The sequence below is a fragment of the Hemicordylus capensis genome, chromosome 2, assembly GCF_027244095.1.
Source record: "Hemicordylus capensis ecotype Gifberg chromosome 2, rHemCap1.1.pri, whole genome shotgun sequence".
Lineage (NCBI taxonomy): Eukaryota > Metazoa > Chordata > Lepidosauria > Squamata > Cordylidae > Hemicordylus > Hemicordylus capensis.
The window spans coordinates 164,629,487-164,649,158 of record NC_069658.1 but is presented as its reverse complement, the minus strand read 5'-3'; the positions used below and the strand labels follow the sequence as shown (position 1 = coordinate 164,649,158).

Genomic DNA, 19,672 nt, shown 5'->3' with positions numbered 1-19,672 from the left:
GAGGCTGGAGGTGGCCTATAGCCCTCCAGCTAGTAGCCGATGATAGACCTCTCCTCCATGAAGTTATCCAAACCCCTCTTAAAGCCATCCATGTTGTTGGCTGTCACCACATCTTGTGGCAGAGAATTCCACAAGTTGATTATGCATGGTGTGAAAAAGTACTTCCTAGATTTCCTGGCAATCAATTTCATGGGATGACTCCTGGTTCTAGTGTTATGTGAGGGAGAAAAACCAGCCCCTCAAAATCTCCCCTCCTCCTGTTAGTTAGTTTGAAGGGGGGAAAGGCTAGTTGTTATTCTGTTTAGAATAGCTTGCTCACCTCCTCAGGCTGCTTAGGCTTCCAGCTGAGACACAGGATGTGGGTCAAAGGAATGTGGGACCTCCCACAGCCCTAGCTGACTCCCCCACCTTCAGGCAGGGACAAACAAAAACACTGGGGTTTGTTAGCCCTGGCAAATAACACACACACACCCTGACTAGGACTTATCCCTTAAAGAGAAACCAGCCCCTCAAAATCTCCCCTCCTCCTGTTAGTTAGTTTGAAGAGGGGAAAGGCTAGACGTTGTTCTGTTTAGAAAAGCTTGCTCACCTCTGCAAGCGGCTTCTGCTCTTCCCAGAAAAGGCTTCAAACTGCAATCAGTAATCCTAGATTTGGTCTAGGGTAGAGGTGGTCAGCTGCCCACGCCAACCATGACTGACTCCTCACACAATCACTTCCCAATCCTCAACTCAACGTTTTCACTGCCCACATGGTTGATTCTGGGGAGCAGACACAGCCCTGGAATCTTAACTGGTGGTTTCTCCACCTTTCGATTGTGAACTAGCCCCATCATGTTCCACCCTAGGAGCAGCCCTGGACTACTGGGCAGGGATTGATGCTCTCTATTCCACCAAGAAGAAACCTTCACAAGTAGAGAATACCAATGTTCCTTTTTTTTGTTGGTAGTGGAGAGGGGGCATCCCAGGTAAGATGTGAAATAACAGTCCAGAAGGCCTGGGATATGTCACTGCCCCTATAGAGGTGGGAGATGTTTTGCAGGATGTTTTGTTGTAAGCCACCCCGAGCAGTAGTGTACTGGAGGGGTGGGGTATAAATATTTTAAATAAATAAACAAGACACTGCTGCTGAGAGGCCTTTCTGGCAGCAAACATATGGCGCTTATAAGGTCGGTATCATTGACATTTAGGACTATGAAGCTGCTCTACAGATCTCTTGGAGATGGAGGAAGGTACTGAGGGCCATGGAGCTTGCAGCTTCCTGGTGAGAGGGACTAGTCTGGCACCAGGGACAGGAAGCTGGTGGGCTCACACATGCCATGATCCATCTGGTCATGTGCTTAGAGACCTTATCTTATTGTGGAGGGGTGAAGACAAGGAACAGGCTGTCTTTCATCCAAGAGGCATGGCGTACTTGAAGAGATACAGAGGCCCAGTGGATGTCAAGGCTGTGCCATTCTGTCTTTCTGAGGAGAGGAGAGGAGAGGAGAGACAGCAGAATAGAGAAAATTGCCTGTGACTTGTAGGAGGAGGTTGCCCTGTCAGGATGATGGCACTGTCAGGGCCGCAGTGCCCATATGGTTTTGCAAGGTAAGGGAATTAATTTTGAAGGCTAGGAGGGGTGTATATGAAGGGCCTATGAGACCTTGTGCAGAACCTCTGTATTGTTGGGGCACTGAGAAATGTGGGATGCTTCAAAGGAACCACAAGGGTTTCAGGTGAGATCCTAAATGTCTATTATCCTGGTTTGACAGGACAGTTGTCAGAGCATATGCCATTTGAGGTAGGCCTGAAGGGATACAGGTGGCTCTTGTATCCCAGGGGAAGAGGGCATCCTTTTTTGCACCATCTGAGGAAGGATTACCATGTTGTCATATGGAAACTGTGCCGAGAGGACATTCTTGAAGTCAGGCAGGGCTGGCCCAAGGAGTTTTAGTGGCCTAGGTGAAACCTGGCTACTGCCACCCCCACCCCATAGGCCTGCTTGCTACTCCCATCCCCACCTCGTCTGCCTGCTGGTTGCTTTTGCTGCAGCCAGTGAAGCCTCTAATTTTCATGGCACATTTAGCAGTGATAGGCCTTGCTGGCAGCAGAAACAGCCCGTAGGCAGAAGAAGTGGCAGTGGCAGGCGCCGTAGTGGGCAAAGTGCCACTCCCCCCGGGCTTCTGCCCCAGGCCAAGATAACCCTCTGTTGCCAGGAGGCTGTATTCAACTATAGGCTTTGGTACCAATAAGGTAACGCTTGGTCGCTTGTTTTTTTTAACTTGCATATAGTCTTTGAAGCTGATGTGGGTGAAGGTGGCACATAGGTCCTTATAGACTGAGGTCCAAAGTCATGGGGACCCAAAGACCAAAACATCTCAAATAAGTAGTCAGCCAGTGACCTGAGGCTCATGAAATAGCTCCTTGTAGGACCATGAAGAGCCCTATGCAGATCCTGTAAGAAATCCATTCACCCTGTGAATGATCCTGTTGCTCTAGGAGACTACTAAGGCCTCTTCCTCCGGAGAAGCTCTCATATCAAGAAACTGTTCCAGCAAGGGAGACCAGAGACTGCTGTACCTCCCCCCCCCCCCCCCCAAAAAAAACCCTCTACACCTAGACATTCTGAACTCTGCCAAGTTGAATCCTACAGCTTAAAAGGGGGAGCAGGGAGGGGTTGTGGGCTGGCTGGAAGCGGCCCATCAGCGCCCTCTAGAGGCTTTGGACCAGCAGTGCCATCTGGAAGACAGCACAGCTTCTGGGCCAAGGAGGGCTTTTTAGATGCAGAAGGGTGCTTGTCTTACTGCGCCTCCCCCCCCCCCAAGGGATTTTCAGGGGCTTGGCCCAGTGGGAATATATGCACACAAATGGAAGTAGAATGCCAGCTGGGAGTACTAAAACAGCTTTTTAAAAAGAAAGACTAGGAAGGCCTTGCACGGAGAAGGGGGAAACGGTTCTTGCTGAGGGAGAGCAAGCTGCTCTCTTTTTTCCAGTTCTGCTTGAAGAAGGGCCAGAGGCGGAGTGAGCTCCAGTTTCTTCAGCAGGCAAAACACTGGGAGGGATTTCCTTCACAAGGCTCTTAAAGCCTTGCTAATTTACACAAGTCCTGCTTCTTGACTGAGTAGGAGAAGCAAGGCACATCTTCAGTGGCAAGGAAGGAGCAGAACAGAGTTTAGATGGGGGGTGGTCCTAGCCTACACCACACATTTTAGGTTTGGTTCTCATGGCTTAGCGGCAGCAGGGAAATGACTTGACTAGCAAGCCAGAGGCTGCCAGTTCAAATCCCTGATGGTGTGTGTCGCTGACAATGGGAAACGCCTATATTAGGTAGCAGTGTATATGGAGATGCGGAAAGGCATCATCTCCTGCTGCGTGGAAGCTGACAATGGTCAACCCCTCCTGTATTCTACCAAAGACAACCACAGGGCTCTGTGGTCTCCATGAGTCTCAACAGCAACTTGATGGCACACTCTACTTCTCACTTGAGCAGGAAAATACAAATACACAAAGCTGCCTTGTACAGAGTCAGACCACTGGCCCAATGACTTGGTACTGTCTCTACTGTCCAACAGCAGCTTTCCAAGGTCTCAGGCAGGGGTCCTTTATAGCCCTACCTAGAAATGCCAGGGATTGAATCTGTGACTAGATCCTACCAAACTATGGCCCACTCCTCTGGGGGTGGGGAGATGTAGAACACGGTGCTGGATACAGAACTTCAGCTCTCCTGAAACATACTTTTCACACTGCAAAGGTAGAGAAAATGCTTGAAAATATGTGGCCAAGGCTTGCTGAAGCGTCAGAGGTCAGAGGGGTAGCTGAACAAATTTCTAGTGTCTGGGAGCAAGATTTTGGTACCCTCTAGAGGTTTCTGCCCCTTCTCCAAGTTACAGAATTCACTTTTGCTTGGCAGTTTGGGTTGCCTAGATGCAGAATCTTAATTAACACAGGGTACATGGAAACCTGAGTATTTCTTAGGAAAATAAAAGCCCTACTGAGACTTGTATGAGTGTATACAGGTACTATTATTCACATTGTTGCTCTTCTCTGGTCTTGGACTGTAATAAAGAACCAAAAAAAAATTGAACACAGGGACAGCAGGACATCTCCTATCTGTACCATGCATCGGAGGGGCCTGTATCCAGGTTCATTTCAAAAACAAACACAGATACAGTCATTCACACAAACATGTACAAGTGTACAGACAGTTGTACACCATAATGTTTGAGCAGGGCTAAAGACAAATGCCAATGACCCAACTGGATAAACCAGTACTTCTGTGGTGACTGGGCAGGAGAAACTTGATTGAAAGGGGTGGAGGAAAGAACCTAGATACATGCTCAGTGCAGGAGAAAAAAAACAGAGGAACATCTATTTCAGTATCCATACGAAGTGCAGAGGGCAGGTGAAAGTCACTGCCTACCTTGTCATACTCTGGAACAGTATGAAGACGCGCACACGCACACACCTGTTCTGATGCTCAGGGACATACGTGGGCCCAAACAGCATAATTTGTCAAGTCTTTCCACTTCCAGACTACACCGAGACAAGACATTGCTTCAGTTGTAGCGCCCCACCCAACCACGGTTAGTTGTTAAAGAAAGTTCAACCACACACAAACACAGCTCTATAAGGGTTAAGTGGGCTTCTGGAGTTTATTCTTTCTTTCTTTTTTATAAAAAAAGTAATGAAATTAAATACAAAAAGTTCTAATGCAATATTAAGGTTGGAAATTTAAAATACCCCTCTCTCCTCCTGGGAAAATGCAACATGAAAGCTTCTTGGAGCAGCTGAAAGTAACTCACGCTGAACCAACGTGGTAGTTTCAAAGGTATGAGCAAACAGGAAATAGTCGCCTTAATATTCAGCAACCCAAATTCCACTGGCACACTTCTCTTCAATGAAGACGGAAAAATATCCAGTAACACAAAAATTGCCCAGTGCCTTCAACATGTGGCATTTCTTAACTTGGTAGGTTTTCATTGGCTACCCTAACCTTGACTCCATCTATGGAGAAGTACTTTTGTATTCAGCATAAAGGGACCTGTGTTTTCTCACTTTCATTTCTCTCAAATCGTTTTCCTGTTTGGTGTAGCTTAGAAGCGGGAAAGCTGAGCAAAAAGCTTCAGAGGGGGCAGGAGAAATGGAGGCGGGGGAGGAGTACCAGCAAAGGAAAAGGGTGTCCCCAAACACAAGAATGATTCTTATAGTCCACTCCTTCTCAGCCCGACAGACTGCAGCACTCCCACAGGACTAACAGATGGAACTCTTGTACTTACACTCAGGCTTCAATACTGGGAGCTCTGTGATGCTCTCTAGCTTCCCAACATGTGCAAAAACCCCACCATTCTCACTCCCAGGTTCATACTGCATTAAGGGTCCTGCATGCTCCTATGCTTGGAGCACTGCTTCCCCCACCCCCACCCCCCAAATAACGTCTGCAGTGAAGATTAGCGTGAGATATGGCTGTTTGCATTTCATCCAGGTAAGACATCTTTAGAGTCTGCAAGGTCTCAGTCCTGACAAACCCCATAACGTTGAGTGCACATGAGGGCATGTATCCTCACACTCCCCTCCCTCCTTTGTGTCCACCCCACAAGTCACTATACACATTTTCCTTACTCCCTGTGCAGAAGTGATGCATAGATGATAATATTTTGGAGACCTGAAAGCAGAATGAGCACCACCGATGCTTCTGGTACACACATTTCTCTGCTCCTGTGTGGCCAAACGGGTTTTGCCGGTCCAAATACCTGTTTCACCATAGGCCATAATCAAAAGGGAAGAAACTAGATGTATGCCAAAAGCATCAATGGTGTTCTCATATATTGGTTTTAGTTCCAATGCAAACCTTACTGCCAGCACACAACGTGGGATTTGCCACTGACCTGTCACGGAAAGACCACCACTACTGCATTGGTCACGGCTGATCCAGCTATCATCATGTCTTGAAGGAGAAAGGGAGGCCTTTGCTCCCGTTTCTGGCACATACCACCACCACCGTTTCTCAGAAACAGAAGGGCCTACTGCCAAGTGCATACAAGGAGTCGTAGGGAATATACCACTGTTGTGCCAATACAGTGGATGATCATTAGCGGACAATTTTAGTTACCACTCAAGATCACAGCTGTCACACAATTCTCAAGCAACAGCTCAATTCCAACCATTCCATTTCTGCCTGATGCACAGCTGGGCGGGGGAAGGACAGAACTCCACTAGCACCTACAATGCTTGCAACAATGAACACTGCCCTCGAACTACCCAAGGTTCAAGTAATTCATGCCCTGAAAGGAAGCAAGTGCAGGATTATGCCCCCCCCCGCACACACATACTCAGTCCTTGAAGTGCTAGAACACATTGTAATCATACCCATACCTGACCCAGAAAGCCAGCGAGCCACACACTTCTCTCTCTCCCTGCAACTGAGCCATCTTGAAATGCCCATGCACCTGGTCCTTTTGATCACAATGGGGTTCTATGTAGGTGGTGGGTGAGTGGAGAATGTCCATCAGTCCTGGTCTAACCAAAGTGTGTGCCAGTTTCCAAGGTCACTGATGAACTTGTCTTCACACAGCAGCCACTTTGTGCCACAGAAACACCACAGTTTGCATAGAAGGCAGCCGGCAACATTCCTGTTAGGCTCACTCTCTGATGGGGAGAGGGGATGAACATGCAATTCCCACATGCTGGCCCTGGACACACAGCTTCTGCCAAGAATTGCCAGCACCTTTGTCCACAGAGAAAGGCATCTGAAGCAGTTTATTCTTATGCACCAATAGTTTAAAGAGTCACAGTTCTTCCCAACACCCCCTCCCACCCTTGGCATGTATATGCCCACTAGGGCTCTGCATCTTTTGGTGTAAATCCCAATTCACTTTCTCCTGCCTTGTTTTCTGCCTCTGTGATCCAAGTGATAATCAGAACACTGAATGATAGCGTTGGAAACCACAAGATTAAAAAGAGGCGGGGTGGGGGGGGGAGGAGAAAAGAAAACAGGGAAATAACTTGAAGATGAAAAATGCAAATGAGCAAGAGGGGTAAAAACCAAGGATTGAAAATAAAAGTGTGCAAGAATAATGCATTTTATAAAACACAGATAGAAACAGTTACAGCAAGGACAGAGCAGGCTGGGTGGGGTTGGGGGGGGTGAATAGATATCTATATATATTTATGTATATATATATATAAATTCATTGGGGGAGGGGGCTTGAGTCTAGTCTTGGGGATTGCCCCCAATCTCATTGGTCTCTCTCTGTGCAGGGTGGCTACTTCCATTGCCGCCTCTTCGTCACTGTCCACTTCGGGAAGATTCCTCTGGCAACTGCCGCCCAACGGTCGCCACGACAGCCCCCTCTGGAGTTCAGGCTGTCTTGGCAATGAGGAGAGTGAAGGAAGCATCTGGATGATACGTTGAGAGGAGCAGCTCAACAGTTCCCTTTCCCACTGCCCCCCTCAAAAAGGTCTCCTAGCCTGGTGTGGCAGCGTGTGATATTGGGGGGAGGAAGATCAGACCGTCCCCTTGGTCCTTCTCTCTGGGGGTGAGGACCATGATCCTTTTGGCACTCTTACCACCCACTGCTTTTTTTGGTTCAGACTGTCTCTTTCTGCCTGCAGCGGGCTTCTAATTGCAGCGGAGCTTGAGCTACAGAATGGTGTGAGTGGCAGCCTGCCCCAAATTCCTCCTGCGCTTGACAAGGACAGCTAGCCCCCACGTCGTCATCTGCAGCGCTCGGTGAGGCTCACTCACAAGTCCAGGCACATCTCAGGCCCCAGCAATACCCCTCGCTTCCCCATCCTCATGGGTTTGTGCAAGATGGGTAGATGGGTGGCTAGAACTGGATGGAGCAGGAAGCAAGTCCTCCCCCCCCTCATGAGGAGGCGGGACAGAGAGCAAATGTTCTCCACTCCACACCCACCCCAAGGGAAACATTCAGGAGACTGCTATGCACTCGCATTCACCTGGAACTAGTCAACGGTGAAGCCCCTCCCACCCACGAGCTTTCCTTTGTTTCTCATCGGCTTGCTAGGTATCCGAAGGTGCTCCTTTTGCCTAATACAAGGAGACCATGGGAGCTTTCACTGGATATGCCAAAGGTACTCGTTGAAGCAGAGGACTCCTCACAAGAAGGGAGCTCCCCCACCCCAACACATTTAGGGCATGCTGCTGTACCTCTTGAGGCACTAATGGTCAAGCCAAGAGGTGGCCACTTAAGGGATATAACCCCCCCTCCCCCAAAAGGGAAGCTGTAGTCGACAAGGCCAGAGGTTGTTGCATGAGAGAGGTCATCACACAAGAAATGCCCTTGGGCATCCATTATGCACAAGACGTTTTCCACTCCCCTACGCCAAGGTCTCTAGGAACTGGATAGGTGTTCCACTTGGATGGTGCTAGTGCTCACTGTGAGACAGATGTCTTTATGATGCTCTGAAGTCTTGTAAGGGGTAAGGTCAAAGGAACATTGGGGCGGGGGGTTGGGAGGGTTGTCTCCAGATGGGCCCCCTGCCGCCCCACCCGCCTGCGACTGGAAGTGCTGCTGCTGTTGCTGCTGCTGCTGCTGCTGCGCTGCCGCCTGGGCTTGAGCCTGGACCTGCGCTTGCACTTGCGCCTGGACCACAGCCACCTGCTGCTGGGGGTCAGGGATGTTGTGTTTCCGCATGTGCTTCATCAGGTAGGTCTCCTGGGACAGAAGGGAAAGGGAAGGCAAAGTCAGCCAGAGGGACACAGCAACGGCTCCTTCATTCCAACAGCAGACCCAGGGAGGGAGGGAGGGAGCGAGTGAAGAATCTGCCTCTGGAGTACGGCTCTGATCCAGCAGCACCCAACTACTCCTCCAGCTGCCTCTCCGCCAAGCCAGGGAGGTTCTTACCGAGGTGTAGGCCCGATTGCACATGGAGCAGTTGTAGATCTTGGCATGCTTCACCGTGTGGGTGGCCAGGTGAACCTCCAACGAGGCGGCATCTGTGTACGCACGGTGGCAGTTATGGCACTTGAAAGGTTTGTCTTTGTTGTGCTGCCGTCTGTGGGACTGGAAAAATGAGGGAGAAAGGGGAGTGAATTGCAGCCAGATCGACCCGTGCCCCTTTTCAGACTCTCTCTCTGTGCAGTATTAGTCATGATTCAAAGACCAGGAACTAACCACTCTAGACTTCATGCTGCAAAGGTCCTCCAAGAACCTACACATTTGGGACTGTAAATCTGCACTTAGTTTAACACACTGAACCCGTAATACTCTGGAACCAAAGGCTTATGCTTCTTTGTACAACTTGACAATGAGGTGTTTTTAACTAAGCGGCCAGTTCATTGTAAATCAAAAACCATGAAGCCAACAGACCCCTTAACCCCACATGAACTGCTGTATTTGGGTCATGAGGCACCCTACGTACAGAACCCTCCCTGGGCCAGCACCAGGAGTCAGCCTAGCTGGACAGCTGCTGAGGGCCCACTGCCAATCCCAAAGACCCCCCCCCCCTTGTGCCCACAGCCTTCGTGTGCCAAGAACCAATCTCAGGGTAAACCCAGGCAGGAGATGCCCCCTGAGCTTCATGGGTGGGTTGTTAAAGGCTTCTTGAGATGGAGATAGCCCTGCCTCTCTATTCCCCAGTGGCCAAAACAAGCAAGAGTGCTTCTAGTCCTCATCGGCTACGTCCCCCACTCCGGACACTGCACAATCATCTTAAGGCATCCCTATGCCACCTTCCACTAAGTATTTTCAGGGTGGTTCACACAAAGAGGTATAACACAAATACATCAACACAACCTGTGTTGTGGGGATTCCCAGCTGTTGACTACAACTCCCACCACTCCCGGCTACAATGGCCTCTGGCTGGGGATGATGGGAACTGTAGTCAAACCTGGGAATCCCTAAACAGCAGGACAGAAATAGCAGAATGAACAGATCTCATCAGGTTAAAAGGCCTGAAAAATAAAGAAGGTCTTTGTGGCCTTTCTGGCACCAGGCAAAGTGGCATCACATGAGCCTTCATGGGGAAAGAATTCCACAAACAGGACACCACAACCAAGAAGGTTCTCTCCCAAGATGTGGAGAATCTCAGTGGGCTAACAGCATCAGACCCTCTGTATGGTACCCAAGTCCAGCCATGTAGGGCTTTAAGCACCAACACTTCAAAGTGTGCCCAGACACAGACTGGGAGCCGGTGCAGCTCTTACCGCATCAGGAAGATGGGCACCCAACAACCAGCTTAGTGGCGCCATTTTAGACTAACTGCAGCTTCCAAGAAGACTTCAGAGGCAGCCCCACATACACCACCTTGCAGTAGTCTTACAGGGAGATGCCCAAAGTATGGAGTTGACACTAGCAGACCAATCGCAGACCTCTAATCTCTCAGAGGAAAGCAAGTGCTTCTAGAGTGAGCAGATTATTGTCACAAAACAAGGGCTAGAGACTGCTAGGGATGTGAATGGAACCGGTTCGAGGTGGGAGGAATACCTTTAAAGGCGGGGGAGGGTGCCCTTACCCCTCCTGCCACATTTCTCCTGCCGGCACTCCATTTAAAAGTGTCCGTCAGGGTGGCAGCGTACCTCCCTACCACCTTGGTATCCTCCTTGCCAGAAGTAAAATGAAGTACCCGGCACACGTGAGCATGTACAAACACGCTGGGTACTTCCTTTTACTTCCGGCCTAGGAGGACACTCGGGCGGCAGGGAGGTATGCTGCCACCCAGACGGACACTTTTAAAATAGAGCACCAGCAGGGGAAACGCAGAGTGAGGAGTAAAGGTACCCTCCCCCACCCTTAAAAGTTATGCCCCCCCCTTCGACCCCGCCCCCCGCCGGTTCCACGCACATCCCTAAAGGGTGCTGCTGAGGGCTATCCGTGCCAGGACTGTAACTGATGGAACTATTCCACCCTCCTCTGCTTCTTGGCTCCCAAACTCACATTATATTTCAGGTTGATCTGCAGAACAGGATGCAGAAAACTGCCTACCCAAAAAGCTTGTTAGGCTTAGCAAAATCCTCACGCAAACCCAACTGCATTTAAAATTAGCACAACTTTGCAATACATCCATATTTCTACAACAATATAATTATGTACCAATTTAAGGTAGCAGATTTTCTCCCTTGGTTCACCAACAGTAACAGCTGCTCTGACTTGAGCACCACACAGGTTTGCCCTGATTCACCATACATGCTAGAGAGTCATCTAAATTCTGCTGAGATGTTTCTTCCCTACTGGGACACAGCCTTTTCCTAGCCATTGCCAGTCCTTCAGAGATTATACACCAAGCCCAACCACACCACAGATAAAGGGTGCTTGCATGTAGGAGGGGCTCCTAACAGCTGCACGGACTTCAGGGATCTCTATTTTACCCTTGAAGTAATTCAGGCTGCTTCAGGTTTCAGAATGGTGAGCCTGTGGCAGGACAACACTGGTCTGTTCTATTCATTCTAGTGTCACCCTTGCAAACTGGGCAAAGAGGCACCTTTTTAATGTGGTGATTCTCTTTATTGAGCAGGGGAGGAGTAACTGGCCCTATCCAACCCCCGGCACAGGACCTCCAGTGACTGTGGCTGGTGTCTGTCTCATGTTTCTTTCTAGATTGTGAGCCCTTTGGGGACAGGGAGCCATCTTTATTTATTAGGTAATACATATTTTGTTGCTGTTGTCTAGTGAATACTTCATACACAATAAAGATGCAATACTACTAGGATAATAACATGAAGCTAGGATTTGTTCCCCTTTGAGTGACCTAAAAAGAAAAACCTTCCAGGATCTTCAAACTTGTTCCAAGTCTTGCTCACCTGGTCCTTACACAAGACCCCCTGCACACTCCTGATCACATTCTCCCAGAATTCTGTTCGGCAACCTCCTCTCTTTGGCACAACCATCCAGATTAGGACACAAAGGGTGCTGTGATGTAGAGGCTCATCCCGCAATGGTGTAGTAATAAATAGCCACCCCCTCCCCCCACCGCACTGCTGCTTTCCAACCACAACCCCTTGGTTGGTCAGTCTGTTCTGGGGTGGAAGCAGAGGACGTTCCCCCACCTCTGAGAGCAGCATGGGGCACGTTTACAGCCTTACCTGCAAGTTGGAGAGCTGTGTGAAAGCCTTCTCACACCCAGGGTGAGCGCATTTGTAGGGCCGGTCTCCTGTATGAATCCTACCACAGAAAAGAGTAAAAAAAAAACACAACCACCCAGAAGTTTAGCAGAAGAAACCTGAGAACAAAATCCCACTCCCAGATGCCCCCCAAGCAGCCCTACAGCTGAGCCAGACAAGCAAGTGTGCCACCGTCCACCAGGGGGACCGTCTCCTTGATGAGCCCACATGCCACTGCTTGCCTCCTCCAGCTTAGCTGAGCTCGCTAAGAGGGAGAGCACGCAAAGTCATGCAAGAAGGAGGGGAGAGGGACAAGCCGTTCGGGGGGGGGGGCAAAAGCCAAGCTCAGAGTGATGGTGGCCACCTCCTGTGGCATTGCCAGGGCCCGTGACGGGAGACCAAGGGCTCTGCCCCCACCCCGAGCCAGAGTCGGCGGATTCCATGACTCGGCTCTCCACAGTGCCAAAGCATGAGCCCACAGTGCAGCTCCTCTGCTTTCTGTCTTCGTAGCAGCAACACTCCCCTCAACCCAAAAGCCGGCCGACATCTCTGCCAGGACAACTGCGTGCCTCCCTACCCCCGGCGACACCGACGGAAGCTTCCACACACTCTTCTCTCCACCTCTCGCCACCCCTCCACTTCCCCACTGGTTGAGAGCCCCGTGGCCCAGGTCCATCCCCTTCTCTCTCTCTCTGGGACCCCTGGGTGGGGTGAAAAGGATTCACCTCTGCCCTGGCCCGGTTTGTGTCTGCTCTGCAGCCCCCACTCCATCCTCACTGGGGGGGGCAGTGGACACGGCTGGTTGCAACCCCCTCCCCACCCCCACCCCCTGCATGCTTGGCGTGCGTGCTCCAAAAAGGTGCATGCTGACGGCACGGGGGGCCAGGCTGGGCCCCCAGCCTCCTTGGCCCTTACCGTGTGTGCTGCTGTAGGTGGGAGAGCTGGCGGAACGCCTTCTGGCAGTAACGGCACGTGTAGGGTTTGACCCCCGAGTGGATGCGGAGGTGCTGGGCCAGGTAGGACGTGTTGGCGAAGCTCTTGGAGCAGTGAGGGCACTTGTGCGGCTTGACAATCGCCGTGTGGAGCTTGGAGTGGATCCTGCCGAAGAGGAGGAGGAGGAGGAGGAGCAGGGGCAGCAGTTGGACAGGACCGCCAGCTGGCCGGCAGTGGCAACATGAGGAGCGGCATCATGCTGTCTGGCTACAGTGGAGGCCACCCAAGTGGGGCTCTTGCCCTGAGCTCCCCCCGGGGGGGAGGGGGAGGCCACGGCCAACTTGGGCCAGAGAGAAGAGCCATGTGGTGGCAGAAGTGTGTGTGTGGGAAGCCCAGGGCTGGAGTCGGAGGGGGGGGGAGGGCACTGCGTGGAGGTGGAGTGAGGAGGCTGCCAGTCCCGCACCTAAAGAGTTCGGCTTCCTACGGATCACACCAAGCCCTGCCTTCCGCAGCTACACAGCCCCAGAACGTAGCACCGGCTGCCCTAACTTGCCTTGGCAAGGGTAGACGCCACCTGCTCTCAATGGCAGCGCTCTGCCCTGAGCCGTCTCCCTGAGGGCACTCGCATCATGCCGAGAGGCTGGCAGCATGCAGTGTGGATGCCCCGCCCCCCCCAGCCCCCGTGGCTCTTACCGTGTGTGCTGCTGTAGGTGGGAGAGCTGGCGGAACGCCTTCTGGCAGTAGCTGCAGGTGTAGGGCTTGGCCCCTGAGTGGATGCGTATGTGCTGGGCCAGGTAGGAACTGTTAGCGAAGCTCTTGGAGCAGTGCGGGCACTTGTGCGGCTTTGCCTCCGTGTGGGACTTGGAGTGGATCTGCATCTCTGACTTGGAGAAGAAGGTCAGGGAACACATCCGGCACCTGAGACCAGGAGGAGAGGGCAGCACCATGACACAAGGACAGCCAGGCAGCCAGCCCCCTTCCCCCACCAACTCCACCGGCAGAGGGAGTCGACCACTTGAGGGATGGCAGCCATCCTCTCTGCAGAACATTGAGCCCACAAATTCTAGGATTCACGCCCAGCTCCTAAAACTGACGAGGCACTGACATGTGACATAGATAAAGGTAAAGCGTGCGGCTGAGTCGGTGTCGACTCCTGGCAACCACGGAGCCCTGCGGTTGTCTTTGGTAGAATACACACAAAAAATAGGCTGGGGCAGCTACAGATTCTCCAGCACACAGATAAGCGATAAAGGAAGAAACCGTGACGAGAGAGACATTAGTAAGAGCTTTCTGCTTCCTAGAAGTCAGTGTCAATTCTACCTCAATCACCACTTGATCTGGAAATTGCAGCCTACCGTGTCACAATGTCCACCCACCTTCTACCTTCCTTAACCAAGGAGCCCACCTCCAGCCTGTTTCCAGTCCTGTACAAACATTTCCACATTATCAGCACGGGTCCGCTCTCATCCGCTCAACCCTCTACCCTTGCCCAGGAAGCAGGGGCCAAGGATCAAGGGACCGCACTTCAGGTAAATGGCAACATGGGTGGTCATCTGGTTCCTTTGCAAATGGTTCCTTTCCCAGAGCTTGGCTTTAGATCAATCGGTTTATTGGGGGATAAATCGAAGACAGGACCCTGGAAGACTTCATCAGTGATGGGCTGGTAAATACAGGACAAATGCAGGGGAAAATGAAGAGATTAGGCTGACCTGTCCCCAGTTTTCAAGGCAGCCTTTGGGTTCCGCAATGCATTACTGGACACTATTCTGAGAGACTTCTAGATAACAGACTGTAACACATCAATAGGTGGGAAAAGAGATGGTATATGGAGTTTCAGGGGAAATATGGAGAAATATCTGCTGCAGAGGTTAGCCAGTCTTCACCTTGCAAACAATTATTTTAAGATCACTATGCACTGATACATTATGCGAAGGTTCTTCACTGTAAGGCCAGGGGGCCACCGGCAGCCCCCATGAAGTCCAAGTATGCCTCCTTAATTGTTTATTGGGCTTGTGTGAACCTCAATGCTCTGCACAGCTCCCCTGACATGATGTGGAGGCAACCATTCCCACCATGCACTGCTGCACTTTCCCCAGCCAATGGGTGTGCGTCCTTTACAGTGTTCCCTCTAACAGGGATTCCCAGATGATGTTGACTACAACTCCCAGAATCCCCAAGCAGAAGCCATTGCAGCTGGGGATTCTGGGAGTTGTAGTTAACATCTGGTAATTCCTGTTAAGAGGGAACTCTGGTCCTTTAAGGAAAACTGGGCCCCCTTAAAAGGTATGCACAGAATGGTGGGAAGTGAAACTCTTCCCAGTACTTTCTTCCTACAGCTCCTAAAAGGGGATTCAATCTCTCTTAAACAGCCCTCTGAGCACTAAGAAAACCAGGTGGAGGTCAGCACAATGGGAAATGGCTCTGCACTGAAGGGTTGTTGGTTTTTTTTGTTTTTGTTTTGCCAAAGTGGCCCCTGTGAAGATCACTCACTGCCTTATGTCTTAGAGATTATAAACTGGGTGAGCTGATAACTGAAGTGGGCGATTTCAGGAACCTGGGTGTTCCCCAGTTCAAGGCCAAACATCACTATATCAAATTCTGTACAAATGCATGAGACGTGTACGTGTACACACACACACACACACACACACACACACATGGAAGAACCAAGTTGGTTTGATCGAAATCTAGTCAAGACACACTTCTGGAACTCTTGCCTATAGAAAATTAAAATGTTCTGAGTTATTTGAAGTTATTTCCCCCTCTTCCTTTCATCCCATATGCTCTCAAAGCTGGATGCTGTTTCACCAGCAGAGGTCATGAATTTGGTAAATTTCAGAGTGGTTCCTAAGTAGCCTACCTATTGGGCAGTTGGTCACCAAACACAAAGATCAAGGGCCAACTCCACTGGAGACTGCCAACCAGCGTTTCCTTTAGCAGGGATTCCCAGATGTATTTCACTACAACTCCCAGCATCCCCAGCTACAATGGCCTTTGGCCGAGGGTTATGGGAGTTGTAGTCAACACCACCTGGGAATCCCTTTTAGAGGGAACACGGCTGCCAACCCCAGAGTCTCGGTTTCCTCTAACTTTGCATAGTTTAACAAGCATGCAGGGGAGCTGGAGTTGCTGACCTTGCAGGCTTTTTCCTAATGAAGAGACATTCACTGTGCCACTATTTAGTACTAAATTTGATTTAGAATGTGAACGTGCAATACTAGGCAACTGTTGTGTGCGGCAAGGTTTCGTCAACTAGACTCTCCCAGCTCAAAATCTGTATGAGGCACCTGAGAGCATAACAGGTTAAGGATTGTACATACAGCATGAATGCAGGAAGACTGCAGAGTGAGAAACTGGGTGCCAAGTCCAGCTTCCTGATGATCTTGGCTTTTTTTTAAACCAGCCTCTAGCAGGGGGTAGGCAACCTTGGCTCTCCAGCTGCTGAACTACAACTTGCATCACCCTGAACAAGAATTTATTGCGGCTGGGGAGGATGGGAGCTCAGCAACAGCTGGACAGCCAAGGTTGCCTACTCTGCATTCACTCTCATTCATTATTTATTTCATTTATCATGTTTATACACCACCTGATGTGTGTATCTCTTAACTCAGCAAATATAAAAGTAAAAAACCAGCCAAAACCATTTCACAGAATAAGAAGCTAATGACTTCATGGGATAAAAGACCTTTTAAAATTTCAGTTAAAAGCCTGAGAAAACAGGTGTGTCTTGAGGGACTTCCTAAAAGCAATCGGAGACAAAGATCAGTTGTTGGAGGACTGTGGGCCACCTCCAGCCTCAAAGGCAGGATGCCTCCGAGTAGCAGTTGCAGGGGAATAATGGCAGGAGAGAGGGCACGCCCTCAACTCCTGCCTGTGGCTTCCAACAGCATCTGGTGGGCCACTGTATGAAACAGAACGCTGGACTAGATGGGCCTTGGGCCTGATCCAGCAGGGCCGTTCTTATGTCTCTCTAATTTCCCCCATCTCTCTGCAGAATGAGTTTTGTTCTGGGCGGCAGTATCAAGGCAGTGTCTGCGCATGTGCATTCAGAATGCGGCCTTCCTGATTAAACCTGAGCGGGATCCGAAACTGACTGAGCGGACATCAAAAAAACTTGTGAGCACGTGCACATCTTAGAGGGAACACTGATGGAGATGCTCTTATTTTGACAGGGAGCAGAACCCAAAGCCCCGGGGCAGCCACAGAGAAGCCCAGTCCCGAGTTGCCACCAAACGAGCCGGTGGCAACCGTAACCAGACCTCTGCAGATGACCTTAATACGCGACAGGGTTCATGACAAAGAAGGCGCTCTCTGAAGCACCCTGGACCCAAGCCTTATGGTTATGAACATGTATTTGATACCAGGTGGGCAATGCCTGTTGAGACCTCAGAAGCCACGAGGGGCTGAGCACAGCAGCCAGTGAGCAAGAGTGCGGGCTTTAGTGCCCTGAACAGCTCATTGTCTTTCCCCTGACCAGCAAAGCCAGAAAGGGTGATACAAAAAATAAAAATTATACAACCTGTTCCATTTGCACTGCTTACACGAGTAACAGATTGCAGCTTTGGTGAACAAGTGGGAATGCCTGGGCATAGATTTATACCTTATTTTTAAAATGAGTACACACAGCCCTAAGCAGGATGCTCCTGGTCAGAACGCACAAGAGGGGAATGTGTTGATGGTTAAGGAAGAGGCCTTTAGTCCAGTGGTTTCCAAACCAGGAGCCTTCAGATGTTGCTGAACTACAACTCCTGATGGGAGCTGCAGTTCAGCAACATCTGGAGGCTCCTGGTTTGAGGACCACTGCCTTAGTCCCTGCCAGGGAAGCCTATGAGTGCAAGTCCTCATGGCCTGGCTACACTGCACTGCCAGAATACCTGCCTGCCTTACCGAAAGCAAACCATGTGTTCTAGGTAATTATGAATAATCCAGTTTGTCATTCATCGTTCGCTACCCACAATCAGGTTAGCTGCTCTGAATATGCACATACTGACCCTCTCAGATGATATGAACAAAAAGGCAAAATTTCAGTATCCCTGCATGAGTATTCAGGTGGAAATGCATTTCCCATTGCCAGAACATGTAAGCGCTTCAAAGTGCTTCATGTACAATATCACGTCATAATCCCCACACAACAATCTTACCAGTAAATTAGTATTATCATATTGCCAGTTAGGGGACGAGAGAGAAAGAAAGAGAGAGAGAGAGAGAGAGAGAGAGAGAGAGAGAGAGAGAGAGAGAGAGGAGCCTGCCTAAGGCCATGCCTTCAAATAACTTTCATATGTAGGAGCACATTCTGCACAAGGAAGATCACATTCAGTGAAGTCATGTGAACATATCCCAGAGTTCCTCCCTCTCCTATTCTGCTTTTAGGAGGCAGGCAGTTACTCCACAATAAACAGGGGTCCTCCAGGGAGGAAGTGGTGGAACAGATCCTAACTTCCACGTAAGTCAGAAGAACCTCTTGTCCAGGCCTGCTCAACTTAGCCGCCGCCCCCCCAGCTGCTTTTGCACTACAACTCCCATAATCCCCAGCCACAGCAGCCAATAGCCAGGGATTATGTAGGCCAACATCTACAGGAGGACCAAAGTTGAGCAGTCCTGCTCTTGTCTGTTCTTGACAAACTCATCACTTAGTGGAAGCAGAACATGAATTAGAAAGTTAAAAGGCTGTTAAAGTGGAAATGGATTTTATTTGCATGGCCTCTACTGACAAGTAAGCCACCTAATGGCACAATGGGGAAGTTATTTGTCTAGGGAGCTGGTTCAAATCCCAGCTGGTATGTTTCCCAGACTATGGGAAACTCCTATGTCGGGCAGCAGCAATATAAGAAGATGCTGAAAGGCATCGTCTCATACTGCACAAGAGATGGCAATGGTAAACCCCTCCTGTATTCTACCAAAGAAAACCACAGGGCTCTGTGGGCACTAGGAGTCGACACCAACTTGATGACACAACTTTACCTTTACCTACCATAGGACCAACTTTTTAAAAAAGCACCTCACTGTACTGCCACTAGCGGCTGCTCTTTGTAGGTGAAGGATGATGAGGAAAGGGGTCCAGTCAAGAACACCACATGGGTAGCGTTTCTGCTGAAGAGGGTGGAGCCACACTAATAGTCACTGTGGCAGGCAGCATACTGGTAGCATTCCCTGAAAGTCTGGCATTTCCCCAATTTATTCATTTATTAGTTTCTGCTTATGTTTCCTCTCTTGTCTCCTTCTTGGTCTCAACATTCTTCTGAGTTTTTGCTGTTTGTCAAAGCCTGGCTCCATTTCATGCATGTGTGTTTTCACATGTAACCCCTTACCAGCAGTGATGCCTTTGTTTCAGCTAGCCAATGTCCAATTGTTTTTGGCCTTCTCCTCCAGTTCTGTGTTTTATTTCTGTCTAGATTAGAGTCTAAGCCTATTGGCAGGGCCTGTCTTTTTGTGTGTTCTGTGCAGCAGATTTTTTTCTAGCACTTCACTAATATGATCAAGTATTGTACACTGTCAGGATATCTGAAAGGCCATCCACTTAGCACAATATAAGCGTGTGTGATGTGCTGTTGTGGTCAGGCTTCCACCCTGGGTGCCTGCCTGGTCAATAAGGAATTTGAGAACTTGCATGGATAGCCAAGGAGGTTTTGACTCCACTTCTCTCTTCTCTGAACCCAGTTAGCACTTTCCCAAAGGCAGTCAAACTGTTGCCTTGCTTGCCTT

At 50.0% G+C, this 19,672-nt stretch overlaps 1 protein-coding gene across 5 annotated transcripts in view; it reads right to left on the bottom strand.

The window, feature by feature from the left end:
- Positions 1–4,606: 4,606 nt before the first annotated feature.
- ZNF384 (zinc finger protein 384) overlaps positions 4,607–19,672 on the bottom strand; it is a 31,851-nt gene continuing 16,785 nt past the window's right edge. For 4 of the 5 annotated variants that reach the window (XM_053290800.1, XM_053290796.1, XM_053290799.1 and 1 more), the window contains exons 5-9: positions 13,664–13,888; positions 12,953–13,135; positions 12,020–12,098; positions 8,844–9,002; positions 4,607–8,654 (exon numbers count right to left, since the gene is read on the bottom strand). In XM_053290800.1, the coding sequence (XP_053146775.1) occupies positions 8,331–8,654; positions 8,844–9,002; positions 12,020–12,098; positions 12,953–13,135; positions 13,664–13,888 (970 nt within the window). In that variant the 3' untranslated portion in view covers positions 4,607–8,330. The remainder of the gene's footprint in view (positions 8,655–8,843; positions 9,003–12,019; positions 12,099–12,952; positions 13,136–13,663; positions 13,889–19,672) is intronic. The other variant, XM_053290797.1, reaches the window with a different exon arrangement.